The sequence below is a fragment of the Canis lupus genome, chromosome 7, assembly GCF_003254725.2.
Source record: "Canis lupus dingo isolate Sandy chromosome 7, ASM325472v2, whole genome shotgun sequence".
Lineage (NCBI taxonomy): Eukaryota > Metazoa > Chordata > Mammalia > Carnivora > Canidae > Canis > Canis lupus.
In genome coordinates, this window is record NC_064249.1 from 78,423,372 (window position 1) to 78,438,189 (window position 14,818).

Sequence of the window (14,818 nt, forward strand, 5' to 3'; positions counted from 1 at the left end):
CTTGATCATGGTATATGATCCTTTTAAAATGCTGTTAAATTTGGTTTACTAGTATTTTGTTAAGAATTTTTACAGGTATATTCATCAGGGATATTGGCCTGTTATTTCCTTTTCTCATAGCGTCCTTGCCTGGCTCTGGTGGGAGGATAATGTTGGCCTCATAAAATGCATTTGGAAGTATTTTCTCATCTTCAATTTTTTGGAAGCTTTTGAGAGGGATTAGTATTAATTATTCCTTAAATGTTTGGTAGAATTCACCAATGAAGCCATCTAGTCCTGGGATTTTCTTTATTGGGAAATTTTTTTATTAGTGATTCAATCTCCTGATTCATTATTAGTCTTTTCAGATTTTGTATTTCTTCATAATTCAGTCTTGATAGGTTAATATGTGTCTAGGAATCTATCCATTTCTCCCAGGCTAATTTGTTGGCTTATAATTGTTCATAGTAGCCCTTTATGATCCTTTGTGGTTTTGAAGTATCAGTTGTAATGTCTCCTCTTTCATTTCTGATTTTATTTATTTGAGTCATCTCTCCTCTTTCTTAGTCCAGCTACAGGTTTGTCAATTTTGTTAATTTTTTCAAAAAACCAGTTAGTTTCGTTGATCTTTCCTCTCATATTACTAGTCTCTATTTTATTTATTTCTGCTTTGATCTTTGTTCTTTCCTTCTGCTAACTTTAGGCATAGTTTGTTCTTTTTCTAGTTCCTTGAACTGAAGTTAGGTCATTTTTTCGAGTTTTTTCTTTTTTCTTAATATAGGTGTTTATTGCTATAAAAATCCCTCTTTAAAAAAAAAAGATTTTTTTTTATTTATTCATGAGAGACACAGAGAGAGAGGGGCAAAGACACAGGCAGAGGGAGAAGCAGGCTCCATGCAGGGAGCCCGATGCGGGACTCAGTCCCGGGACTCCAGGATTACGCCATGGGCCGAAGGCAGGCGCTAAACCACTGAGCCACCCAGGGATCCCCCTGTAAAAGTCCCTCTTAAAACTGCTTTTGCCACATCCCATAAGTCTGGTATGTTCTGTTTCCATTTTCATTTGTTTCAAGATATTTTCAATTTCCCTTTTGATTTCTTCTTTGACCCATTGGTAGTTCAGAAGTATGTTTTTTAGTTTCCACATTATTTGTTAGTTTTCCAGCTTTTTTCCTGCTATTAATTTCCAGTTCTATACCATTGTGGTCAGAAAAGATAATAAGATTTCAATCTTTTTAAATTTGTTAAGACATTTTTTGTGACCTAGCATATGATATATCCTGGAGAATGCTTTTCTCTGCTCATCTACTCTGGATACTTTCAAATTTCATATTTTTGAGTTCTTAGATTTTTTTATTCTACTTGATCAAATCTGGTGTTGATGTCCTCTCTGCATTTTTCATTTCACATATTGTGTTTTTTCTTTATTCATGAGATACACAGAGAGAGAGAGGCAGAGACATAGGCAGAGAGAGAGGGAGAAGCAGGCTCCCTATGGGGAGCCTGATGCTGGACTCAATCCCAGGACCCCAGGATCACAACCTGAGCCAAAGGCAGATGCTCAACGACTGAGCCACCCAGGCATCCCCCAACATGATCTTTAGCTCCAGAATTTCTGTTTGGTTATTTTTTTATGATTTCTATCTCTCTGTTGAAACTCTCATTTTGTTCATGAATTTTCCTGATTTTGTTGAATTGTCTGTCTCTGTTCTCTTGAAACTCACTGAGCTTCTTTAGAACAATTATTTTGAATTCTTTGTCTTTAGGATTGATAACTAGAAAATTATTGACTTGCTTCGATGACATCATGTTTTCTTGATTTTGTGTTCCTTGAAGTCTTATGTTGCTCTCTTCACATTTGAAGGAGTTACTGCCTCCAGTCTTTATTGGATTGCTTCTGGAGATAAATACCTTCATCAGGCAGCTCAGCTAGGGATTCTGAGGCTTTCTCAGACCTTTTAACATATGTGCCTGTGCTTCACTTCTTGTTTGTTTGTTTGCTTGTTTGGTTTTTTCAGGGAGAGGATTCTTAAGATTGAATACCTTCTCTCAATCCTGAAAAGCCAGGCCAGATACTAAGAGACTCTCATTTGTTTTCCCTAGTATGTTACCCTGAAATGCTCAAATTTGTGTACCTTCTCCCAGTCTCACAGAGTTGGGCTGGCTTTCTATGTATGCTAGCTACCCATCTGCAAAGGCTCACACTCACTATCCAGTGGAGCACATGAAAGGACCTGGCCACAGAGGGTGAGCCATGGAGTAATGGGGTGTTCGTGGGTCTGTAGGCAAGATGTCTGTAGTGTTCGTGGGTCTGTAGGCAAGTAGTTCATGGGTGGGCTTTCTGGCGGAGTCCATGTGGCAGTTAGGAGGCTCCACATCTCTTGATGCTTTCTGGGCCCTGGTTGCTGTGCTCCCCACCTCTTCTAACCCCTCAGCCATGCACCTCAGTATTTTGGGGCAAGAAAGAAGAGGGCTACTTGGGGGAAGTCTAAATGCTTACTTACATGCTTTCACTTTCTCTAGTGAGAGAAATCATGGCCTGAGGGGCATCTCTCTTGGTACTGAGTTCTGCCACCTTGGCAGAGGGATGACATGGATAAAATGAAGCTGTTTTTACTCTCTTTGATGTGTCTATTATTGAACTTTTGGCTCTAGTAGTGTGCCGTAACTTCTCTACTGGACTTCTGGACTCCCACAAAGGTACTCTCATCCATGGCCAATCATCAAAATTGGTGGTCTATAGGGGAGAAATGGTAGGAAACTTCTAGTCCACCACATTGCTCATGTCCACTCATGCAGGTACTGAGTTTGTGTAAGTACCATACTCTAATGGTCTGTGCTTGTCTCCCAGTTAGGATAGAAGTACCAAGTGAGATTCTGTTATTGAATTTTAGACATTAACCTCAGACTTGCTATTGGCAGGAAGTTCCTGTCCCAGGACATCTTTGGTAGAGTTGAGTTTTCCGCCTAGTGCTGTCATCTCTACCTGTGCAGAATGTGTGCTTGGTTCCTCGTTATTTGTTGTTTCCCCGCCTGGTCTCTTGGTCCTTGGAGTCTGATCACCTTAACTTTTGATCTACTTCCTGACCCAGACCTACAGTGACTCTCAGTTTTCAGATCCTCAGTCTTTACTACCCTCAGTCCAATTCTGTGGTTGTCTCCATCAGCCCTTTTTGTCTTGCCTTTTCCATCTTGGGATACTCTGAGCCTATACCCTCAGTTAAGTCCAATACCCTGTCCTTACAGAGGGAAGATTTGCATGGAAGTACCTAAGGGTGATCTGACATGATTTATTTTATATCATGAAGAGCTTGGCAAAGGCTTTTAATTTCATAAACTGTGAGTGATTTCTTACCTCTAAAGCAAAGGTATACTTAAAAAGTCTCAGTTTATTATATTCCTTCTTAGAGCAAGGCTACATTTCCATATTTATGATTTCATTATATATGTAATTCCTCAGTTATATTTTCATTGCCTCTAATAATGCCTTCTAAGAGTGTGTGAGCGTCCAGAATTACTATTATAGATTTCAGGTTTGCGTGTTCATTTTGCTCCCTCTTTTCATTCATGTCTCTTAATGTAGTGATGATCACATGATATGACCCATCAAATGCTCCAGATTATCCATTTTATCAGTCTCTTAATTTTAGAGTAACTGATTAAGATTTTTATCTTCAGAAGGGATTTTTAGAGTTTAAGTGTTACTTGGAAATGCTCAAATCATAGCCATTATCATTCAATAGTTAAATAAATATTTCTGAGCTCCTACTTTGTGCCAGATTCTATGATTAAATAATAGATTGATTGGCTTAACAGAAAAAAATGAATGTCACTTAGGCTATCAGGTCACCAAATGTGAGCACAGCAGGTTGTGTATCATGTTACTCTGGATTCTGGAAGAAAGTGGTATAACAAAGTAACAAAGTAAATATAAACCCCAAGTTAAAGTCTAGCACAATTCAGAAAGAATGCAGGAGTTCATTTTTTACAGCATGCAAAATCTGAGTAGATAAGAAATACAAAGGTGAATAGATGTGAGAAAGCAGCAAAACCAGGCATGCAGAGGGTCAAAATATGGTTTCAGAGGCAAAAGTTTTGCCACCTCCTCTCTCTGTACCAGGAAGTTGCTATTAATCATATAGACTGCCTTAAATCCTCCTAGTAGAGGCCCAGAGGACAAGAATCTATTTCAGTGAATAGTGCATACAAATTGCAGATACAGCTGAGCTAACAAAGTAAATTAAACTGCTTACACTGGAGGGAATGGCAAGTCCCAGAACTTGGGGAACTGCTGAAGGAGGGCGGTGAAGCAAACCATAGTAGTAATGCATATGGCCAGAAGGGACTCGTCAGTGTCCTCATCTAGCAAATGGGTAACTTGAGTTCCACAGATAATAATTTTCCCGAGCCTTAAAGTTTGTAGTAATGAAGACAGAAATAGACTTAGATTTTCTAGCTTATGTAAAATAGAGCCTCACCCCTGACCTTGGTAGGACTTGGACACTTCCTACTGGCTACTGGAGGAGAAGATGCAGGGAAGGACAAAGGGGACACCAGCAAGTGAATTTCAATGATCATTCACATATTTTCCACTCCCTGGTAAATGTTGCTCAACACAGTAAGAAAAATGAGGTTTAAAAGTGGTTTGTATTCTTTAAATACCTATTAATTTGGTAACATTTTCCAGATTTTATAGACAAATCTTGTATAACTGAGTATACAGCTTTATAGAGAAGTTGTATAACTTGCTAGTTAGGTAACTTGTTAGCCTTTTATAAAAACAGTTATATCCTACAGCATTATAATTCATCTGAAAACAAATTGTTTTTAGTGTTTTTAATGTAATACTGCCAACTCTTCAATACAGAGCATCATACATAGTTTTAATTCTTTATGAGAATGAAGGGTAAGGGTTAAATTTTGATCAAAGATGCTAAATCAGGCCCCACAGGGGAATCTGGGTGGCTCAGTCGGTCAAGTGTCCAACTCTTGGTTTCAGTTTAGGTTATGATCTCAGGGTCCTGGGATTGAGTCCTGTGTTGGGCTCTGTGCTCAGCACAGAGTCTGCTTGAGGATTCTCCCTCTCTCTCCCTTTGCCACTCCCCCCACTTGCAGGCTCTCTCTCTCAAATAAACAAACAAACAAACAAATAAATAAATAATCTTTTAAAAAATGGTACTAGTTTAGCATTAAATAAAGAAATAATCAGGGGATCCCTGGGTGGCTCAGCGGTTTAGCGCCTGCCTTCGGCCCAGGGCGTGGTCCTTGAGTCCCGGGATTGAGTCCCACATCGGGCTTCTGCATGGAGCCTGCTTCTCCCTCTGCCTGTGTCTCTGCCTCTTTCTCTGTGTGTCTCTCATGCATACATAAATAAAATCTTTAAAAATGAATGAATGAATGAATGAGTGAATGAATGAATGAATAAATAATCAGGTCCCATTATAAAAAATATAACTGGAGTTTTAATATATAGAGCAAGACGAAATCACTGCTCCTTCTTCTCTTCTACTGTCTCCTCCTCCTTTTTGTATTCCGCTCTATGAATATGCTACAGTTTATTCATTTCCCAGATGATAAGCATTTCACTTATTTCTGGTTTGAGACTCTTATGAATATAGCTGCTATGAACATGCTTGTACATATCCTTTGGTGGACATGTGCATTCATTTCTGTTAGGTGCCTAAAATATTTGATGTCTGGAATGGGTCATTTCTAGTGTTCCTATTCCTCTAAACAAGAAAATTATTTTCATTAGTAACTAAATGAAATGAATAATAATGACAAGATAGCCAATGATTTCTCTCTTTTTTTGTAATTTTAAAGTAATCATATATTCACAGAAATTGTCAAGATAGTACAGAGGTGCTATATACCCTTATCTCAGTATCACGCCATGGTTATATCTAACAGTACAATATGAAGAAAATGGACAGTGGTACAATGTGTGTGCACAGTTCTGCCATTTTATCATATATGTAGATCCATGTAACTTACCACCACAATTTCATTGCCACAAAGATCTCCCTCATGCCATCCCTTTATAGTCACACCCACCCCTCTCATGCCCATCACTCCCAACCTCTGGCAACCATTACTCTCTTCCCCATCATTTTGCCATTTTCAAGAATATTACATACATGGAATCACACAATATGTGAGCTTTTGAGATTAGCCTTTTTCACTCAACATTGTGTTTTTGAGGTCCATCCAAATTGCTGCGTGTATCAATAGTTTGTCCTTTGTATGAATGTACTTAGGTTTTTGTGCAAATTATTCACTATTGAAGGACATTTTGGTTGTTTCTAGTTTTTAGCTATTATAAATAAATCTAATATGAACATTTGTATATAGCTTATGTGGCCATAAATTTTCATTTCTCTAGGATTATTGTCCTATGCTATTGCTGGGTCTTTCTATGTATGTTTAATTTTTAAAGAAACTGCCAAAGTGTTTTCCAGTGTGGCTGTACCATTTTACAGTTGTACCAGCAATGTATAGAAGACTGAATTTTTCCATATTCTTGCCAGATTTTTATATTGTCACTGTTAGAACAGAGGTATGTAGTGGTATCTCATTATGGTCTTAACTGGCATTTCCCTAAAGGCTGGTGATGTTGAATAACGTTTTATGTGCTTATTTGCTATCTGCGTATCCTCTTTGGTGAAATGTCTCTTACTTTTCCCTATTTTCTAATTGGATTAGCTATTGTTTTTAGAGTTCTTTATATATTTTAGATGTGAGTTCTTTGTGTAGGATATGTGGTTTGAAAATATTTTTTCTTTTTAGTCTGTAGTTTTGTTTTGTTTTGTTTTTTGTTTTAAATCCTATTAACGGTCTTTCACAGAGAAAGTTTTTAGGTTTGAGGAAATTCAGTTTATCAATATTTCTTTTATGGATCATACTTTTGATACATCATGGAATTTGTTTTTAAGTGTCCTATATTTATATACAGTTAGTGATTAGATTCCAGATTAATGTAGGCATTTTTTGGCATTGTTTTGTTTTGGGGTGTTTTTATTAAATGAATATCCTAGGATGTGTTGTCAGAACACTTGAGGGTTGTCTTGCCTCTGTTAATTACTAAAAGGTGATATAATGAAGTACCAAAGAACCCAAATTCCAGGGCCGGACTGCCAGGTCTTCAGTCCCAGCTCTAGCACATAGGAAATGTATGAACTTACCCAAGATGCTTAACTGCTCTGTGATTCTGTTTTATCTGTAAACTGGGGATAATAATAATAAGAATGAATTTGCTGTGATGTTGAAACATTGGTTGTTATGAAGATTACAAGAGTTCATGCCTGTCAAGTGCTTGGAATAGTGCCTGGCAAATAATAAGCATTCAGTAACTGTTGCTAATAATATTACAGCTACTGGCTGTGTGGTTTGGGAAGATGCTAAGGTTCCCTGGGTTTCAATTGCTATAACTCTAAAATGGGGTTAATGCTGCTCTAGTTATAAGACGCACATGTGAGGATAAAATAAGATTTTACTGTGAAAGTATTTTGTAAAATATTCACAAACAAAAAGCTTTCCTCTTATCAATGATTATTATCATCAAAATAGATAAATACACTATCTATCTGTAGATGAAAGTGAACTCCCTGAATCAGGTGTTCTCAAGGTTAAGTGAATAGGTGAATCATTACGATGCAGGGAGGTAATACTTGATATTTTTTATTTAAATCTCACCTGTCTTTGGTTTTTATTTTTGCATATATTTAATAAGTTATGTGACATAGTAATATAGTAATAATTACATACAATTTATAAATAATAATCCTACTTGTTTGTGAGTGCTTAGAGTTTTTTTACTGAAAAGGATACATAAAGAAGTTTGAAGATCTACTGATCTAAAGAAATGCTTGATATGGGTACCTTCATATAATGTTAATTCAGGCTTTCTCGGCAACAGCCATCATCAAGTGCCTTACAGCAGTTTTGTACACATTTTATATTAAAGAAGGGAATTAAATTACCTTGAGGAAATCATCAGAGATAAGCAGAAGGAGCTACATTTAGATGTATTCATTGCAACGTTATAGTAAAAATCAGAAGTAACCTATATGTTCATCAAATAAGGAAATATTTCAATAAATTGGTATATTTATAGGTTCCAGCCTCTATTCCATAGCTTACTAAATTATAGCAAAGTTTTGAGGTTATTTTAAGAAGACTCCATGAAGAAACATTCCCCAAATAGTGTAAGGTGGAAAAATTAAGATATAAGGAGATACCAGTATAGGTATATAGATATACAGAAAGACCCCAATTCTAGTAAAAATGCACATACACAAGACTGGAAAGAAATACACTAACATGCTACAAGCTGTTATGTCTGGGTAGAGGGATTAAGCATATCTTTAGTGTCCTCATACTTTTCTATATTTTCCAGTTTTTCTGCATGTATTAGTTTTGTAATTAGAATGGTTTTTTTTTTTAAAGCAAAAATATCATAAGACATACTTGTTATTCTTAGGCTTCAGAGTTTCATTAATTGAGTAACTTTTCTGGAGTATAAGTCATAGGATTGGGAAGGACTTTAATTAGTTGTCATGGCCAATTCTCTGATAGACTGTCACTGATGAATTTTATATAGATGAATTCATTTTTCAATGTTAAAGTGTTTTGTTTTTTTGATAACATAGCAATTTCAGCTTCTGTAATCTTTTTGAGCTTTCCACAGAATCTAGATAACTGCCAGTTATCATTATTTTGCTAATAAGCATGATTATGTATCAATTTAACCAACAATTATTTAACGGACATTGGGTAGGTACTGTGGGGAATATATTTATTGAAATATGTTCCTGAGTCCCAGCCCTCACAGAGAGTCCCCTTTTAGTTAGGAAAACAAGACTAGTCCTCATCAAACATTGAACAATACTCAACAGTATTTGATAAATGTCAATTTCTGTGGTTTTGACCACTCTTGCAATTTTAGACATCAACCTTTTTATTAAGCCTTAGAAGCTAAAATTCTTTGAAGTTCTTTACTAAGACCATTCTCAAATTTCAGCTTCTTGGTGCCGAATTTGATGAAACCAAGAAGACTTAATGTTGCTTTGAATCCGAGGTTCTCAAACTTCTGGCTCTTTATCTAAAAGAGCCAGAAGTTTCTGAGGCACTCCAAAAAAAAAAAAAAAAAAAAAAAAAATACAGATGCCTGGATCCTGCCTCCAGATATTCTGATTGAACAAGTTTGGTCTGGGAGTAGTGGAGGGAAGAAGTGAGGAGTAGGATTATAAAGATACCCCTAAGTAATTCTAAAGTATAAACAGTATTGAATATCACAGCCCTTAAATTAAAAACAAGGAAGAACATTTGAGGAAATTTGAATCACTAAGACTGAAAAAAAGGATGAGGTCTAAAGACTTACTGAAAGAGCATCTCTTCTGGAATGGTGGCATAAGCCTAGGTGTGAAAAGGCAGCATTTGAGCTATTTTCTCAGCTCTGGCAGGGATTCCACCAGAAATCCAGGGGCATTGGGGCAGCTTCACCATGATATGCTGACCCTTAGCTTTTTCCTTGGCATGTGGGGCCTTTTCCTACCAAAGCCTCAATTTACTTGTCTGTTACAGGGACCCATGCCTCTTCTAGTTCCTCTACAGTATTAATAATAGTTACCATTTATTTAGCTTCTATTATTTACCAGATATTTTCATCCATTTTCTCTGATCCTTACCAGAACCTTGAAGGAGAGACTTGTTTTGCAGATAAAGAAACTGGCTCAGATAGGTCGAGCTTTTGATCTCAGGGTCACACAGAAATGTCAGATCTCAGTTTCAAAGCCTTTTGGGCCTGACTTCCAGTGCCTGTGTTTTGTCTGTGATGTCATGATGCCTGCCTTCCCGCTGGCCCTCACATGTTCTCTCAGCTCTGGTGTCCTACATCCAGTCCTTTTACTTCTCTGCCTTCAGTGTCTGACTGTGCAGGTGTGTGCCTAGAAGAGAGCAATGTCTCACAAAAGGCTGGATTTTGCCTTTTAAAAATTCTCCTTTCAGGGAACGCTGTGAGGAGCTCCGAACCAAATTGTTTTGTATCCATCAGAAGAAGGTGTGCGAGGAGCGGAAAGCACAGATAGCTTTTAATGAAGAGCTGAAAAGGCAGAAACTGGTGGAAGAGGAGATGTTCTCAAAGCTCTGGGAGGAAGACCGATTAGCCAAGGAAAAGCGAGAAGTGGAAGAAGCGAGGAGGCAGAAAGAGCTAGTGGAGAATACACGCCTGGGGCTGAATGCCCAGATCACCAACATTAGAGCACAAAGGCAGGCCGAACAGCAGCTGAAGGAGGAGGAGGCGCGCTTTGTGGTGGGTCTTTTATAATGCTTGTCACGGGATGATCCACTTATTGGTTATAGTACACAGTTTGCAGGCCTGCTAGCATGCGCTTTGCCTCATGGCCTGGCTCGTTCACAGGGCAACAGACCTTGGTCAGAGTCTTAGATTCCAAGGCCAAGTCCAGCCAACAGTGCCATCCTATTGCAGGGGGCAAATTACTTCACTACTGTGACCTGGTGTCTTTATCTAAAAAATAAGGCAAACGCCACTTGTCTTTGTTGTGAGTATGAAATGTGATAATCATAGGCAGTACCATGGAGAGCTAGTGGTAATTTGGCAACATCCCCTCATTCTCTGATATGGATTAAATCCTATGTCAAGTGCTTTACACCAGCTAGAGTTGGCCCTTCCACTGCAGCCACCAAAATGAAGCATTTTGTTCCAGCAAGGTTGTTGCCCCTACTATAGAGAAATTAGAACTGTCACTGAAAATGTATGAAAGCACTAAAAAAAAGTAGCAATTTTAATATAAAGCTTCCAGCAACTGATAACGTTAATACCACCAAATTTAGGAAAAATGTATATTTCCCTGGGAAATCCCAAGTATTGAAATTTAGAACCATAAGAAGTGCTAAAGGTAAGATATTTCAGAACCCTAAAAACCTTCCTGGGTTTGAGACTGTTCTCTTTTGGAGAGTTTAAGTGGAACATGTCTTAAATATTTTAGTTTCTCTAAGAAAATTGAAATGGTGGCCCCAGATTCCTTCTGTTGTAAGATACGTAGTGAGCCGTTTTTACCCACAGCACATCTGACACCAAATGTGTGGTGTTTTTTTGTTTTTTTTTTTCTCACACCAACCAATTCTCTAATTCTCCATGGACACCAACAAGGTGACCTACAATTTGAATTCTGACGCTCAGTATCAGTGCTAGCATTAAACTCCAGAGGTTTAAAGGCTCCATCCCACAAGACTGCCTATACTCCAGAGGCCCCTCACAAGTGGTGGGTCCTCAGGTTACCCACAGTTCTGTCCAAATTGGTTCCCACACTTCATTGGCTACAAAGTCAATAAAAGTTATGAGAAGTTCATAACTCCTCCTAAGTTTGATAATTCACTAAAATAACGCATACAACTCAAGAAAGTGCTTTACTTACTATAACCTGTTTATTGTAAAAGAGGCAAAGAGAAGAGATGCATAGGGCAAGGTATGGGGGGGCATTACAGTAAACACAGCTTGCACATCCTCTCTGGGCATACCATGTGCCCAATACCTCCATGTGTTTATTTTATTTTTTAAAGATTTTGTTTATTTATTCATGAGAGACACACAGAGAGACAGAGACACAGGCAGAGGGAGAAGCAGGCTCCCTGAGGGGAGCCCAATGTGGGACTCGATCCCAGGATCCCGGGAGCCGAAGGCAGACGCTCAACCACCGAGCCACCCTGCTGCCTCCATTTGGCATTTTAATGGAGGTTTTATTATATAAGCATGATTAATTAAATCATTGCCCATTGGTGATTCAACTCAATTTCTGGCCCCTCTCTCTTCTCTGGAGGTAGAGGGATCCCTCCGGAACTGAAAGTTTCAACCCTCTAATCATATGGTCCAGTCTTTCTGGTCACCAGCCCTGCCCTGAAGTTATGTAGAGCCTACAGCCATCAGTCATCACATGAGGATACAAGATAGTCTTACCACTTGAGAGAGCTCAAGGGTTTTTAGAAGCTGTGTACCAGGACACAGGGATAAAGACCAAGTGTTTACTTTTCATTATACCATGCCTGGCTCTCTTTCTACCTTCCTTTCAAAACATTTTTTGAAAATTTTTTGGAAACAAGTTTAGACTCACAAGTTGCAAAAATAGTAGAGTTCCTGTATACCCTTATGTAACCAAATATATCTATACATATATATAACATATACATACATATAACAAATATGTATATATATACACACATATATAATACATATAACAAATATGTATATATACACACACATATATATGTAACATTTTGTATTTATTATATTTATAGATTTATAAACTATAAATACCAAGAAATTAACAAAAATTGTATGATTATCTCAATAGATGCAGAAAAACATTTGAAAAAATTCAGAAGCCAATCATGTTAAAAATTATCAATAAATTCGGTATAGAAGGAGGTATCTCAACATAGTTACAACACATGAATGACAAACCCATAGCTAACATCATGCTCAGTGGGAAAGGTTTTAAGCTTTTTGTCTAAAATCAGGAAAAGGGACACCTGGGTGGCTCAGCAGTTAAGCACATCTGCCTTCAACTCAGGGCATGGTCCTGGAGTACCAGGATCGAGTCCCACATCAGGCTTCCCGCATGGAGCCTGTTTCTCCCTCTGCCTATGTCTCTGCCTCTCTCTTTCTGTGTCTCTCATGAATAAATAAATAAAATCTTAAAAAAATAATAAAATCAGGAAAAAAACAAGGGTACTCACTGTCACCACTCTGGAAGTCCTAACCAGAGCACTTAGGTAAGAGACAGAATAAAAGTCATCTGAATTAGAAAGGAATAAGTAAAATTTTATTTGCAGATGATAAGATTTTATACAGAAAAAATTCTACAGACCGCACTCCAAAACTGTTCAATCTAATTAACACATTCAGGAAAATTGCAGAATACAAAATAAACATGCAAAAATAAGTTCATTTGAAAACAAAACAAAACAAACTAGGAAATTAACATTGGTATAATACCTTCAATTAAAGTTATTCTTTATTTAAATATAGTAAAATCTTTGGATGTCACCAGTTTTTACATGTGGTCCTTGGGGGAAGATGTACAGTTCTGTGAAATTTTATCACATGTATAGATTTTATTTATTTATTTATTTTTAAATTTTTATTTATTTATGATAGTTACAGAGAGAGAGAGAGGCAGAGACACAGGCAGAGGGAGAAGCAGGCTCCATGCACCGGGAGCCCGATGTGGGATTCGACCCCGGGTCTCCAGGATCGCGCCCTGGGCCAAAGGCAGGCGCCAAACCGCTGCGCCACCCAGGGATCCCTACATGTATAGATTTTAATAACCACTACCAAAATCAGGATGCAGAACTGTTCCATTATCCAAAGAAACTCCTTTGAAGCTTCTCCTTTGTAATTAATAACTTCCCTCTACCCTAACTCCTGGCAGCCACTGATATATTCTTTATCGTTATTATTTTGTGATTTTGACGTCATATAAATGCCAGCCTTTTTAATGTTTTATTATGAACATTTTCAAATGCACAGAGTTGAGAGTACAACAAACCCATCTACCCACCCCCCCCACCTCCTGACATGATTAAGGATATTTTCTTACACATGCCAATGTCAGACCTAAAAAAATTAACTGTGATTCCGTTTCATCATCTAAAATCAGCATCATATTTCTATCATTATCTGAATTATTTGATATTTATATCAGAATCCAAACATGGTTCTTATAGTCTCTTTAGAAAGGGTGACTGTTTCTTATTCAAATCAGGGCACAACTGAGGTGGAAAGGGATACGTTAGGTTCATTATATCAGCACAGCAGGTGCACAGTCAGAACTAACCTGGAGAAACCAAGATGCGGCAAACTGCTCCTAGGTCTGTTAATCTTGAACACTTCTCCCTTGTCCCATTCCATCTCTCCCATGTCTCATAGTCAGGGGATTTAGCTGGTTGCTTCCTCCTAGTGTAGTCAGCCTTACTTTTTTTTTTTTTTTTTTTTTTTAAGATTCTATTCATTTATTCATGAGAGGCAGAGACACAGGCTGAGGGAGAAGCAGTCTCCATGCAAGGAGCTGGACATGGGACTTGATCCTGGGACTCCAGGATCACGCCCTGGGCCAAAGGCAGGCACCAAACCACTGAACCACCCAGGGATCCTAGTCAGCCTTACTTTTAAAAAAATGTGCTCTTCCACTGGCTTTCATTTTTGATAGCCATTGTTTTTCCTTAGAGATGGCAGAGGAATTTCACATTTTCATTTAACTCTCACAATTCAGGATTTACTGTTCGTGGCATTAATAGGAAAGTCTAGCCTATAACTGTCCTTTCACAAACCAGTGATCATGGTGATCGTGGCTATTGTGAGTCTTGGATAAATCACATTGGGAATTGTATACCATCCTCACTATTGCCACATCCTTTCTTGTCCCACCTGGACAAGTACTTATCCCTCCAGGACTGACTGTTCAGCTGCCTCTGGCAGAAGGATTAATGCTTTAGTTTATACCATACCCAGATTTTCTAACCAACTCACAATGCCCGACAGCATTGGTGCCCCAGTGAAAGCTGCCTGTTGGCCAGGCAATTAAGTCAGCGCAGAGGGTCAAAAAGATAAAAAAAAAAAAAAAAAATGAGAGGAATGAGGGAGTACTTTTAAAGAAAAAAAATGTGTATGATTTCATTTAGTATATGTAGCTAATGGCACATTTCCAGTTTGGGGCTTCTCTTGCTGCTTAGTAATGGGTGGTAGTGGGTGATGGGTACTAGGATTGAAAGTCATTTCTCTCTATACTTTTCTGCATTTTCAACTCCACAACCGTTTATTTCAG

General features: G+C 38.0%; 1 protein-coding gene across 1 annotated transcript in view; it reads left to right on the forward strand.

Annotated features, from left to right (window-relative positions):
* Positions 1-14,818, forward strand: part of CFAP53 (cilia and flagella associated protein 53) — a 36,350-nt gene that overhangs the window by 7,892 nt on the left and 13,640 nt on the right. Inside the window, exon 4 of the mRNA XM_025429623.3 lies at positions 9,984-10,287. Coding sequence (XP_025285408.1) covers positions 9,984-10,287 — 304 coding nt within the window. The remainder of the gene's footprint in view (positions 1-9,983; positions 10,288-14,818) is intronic.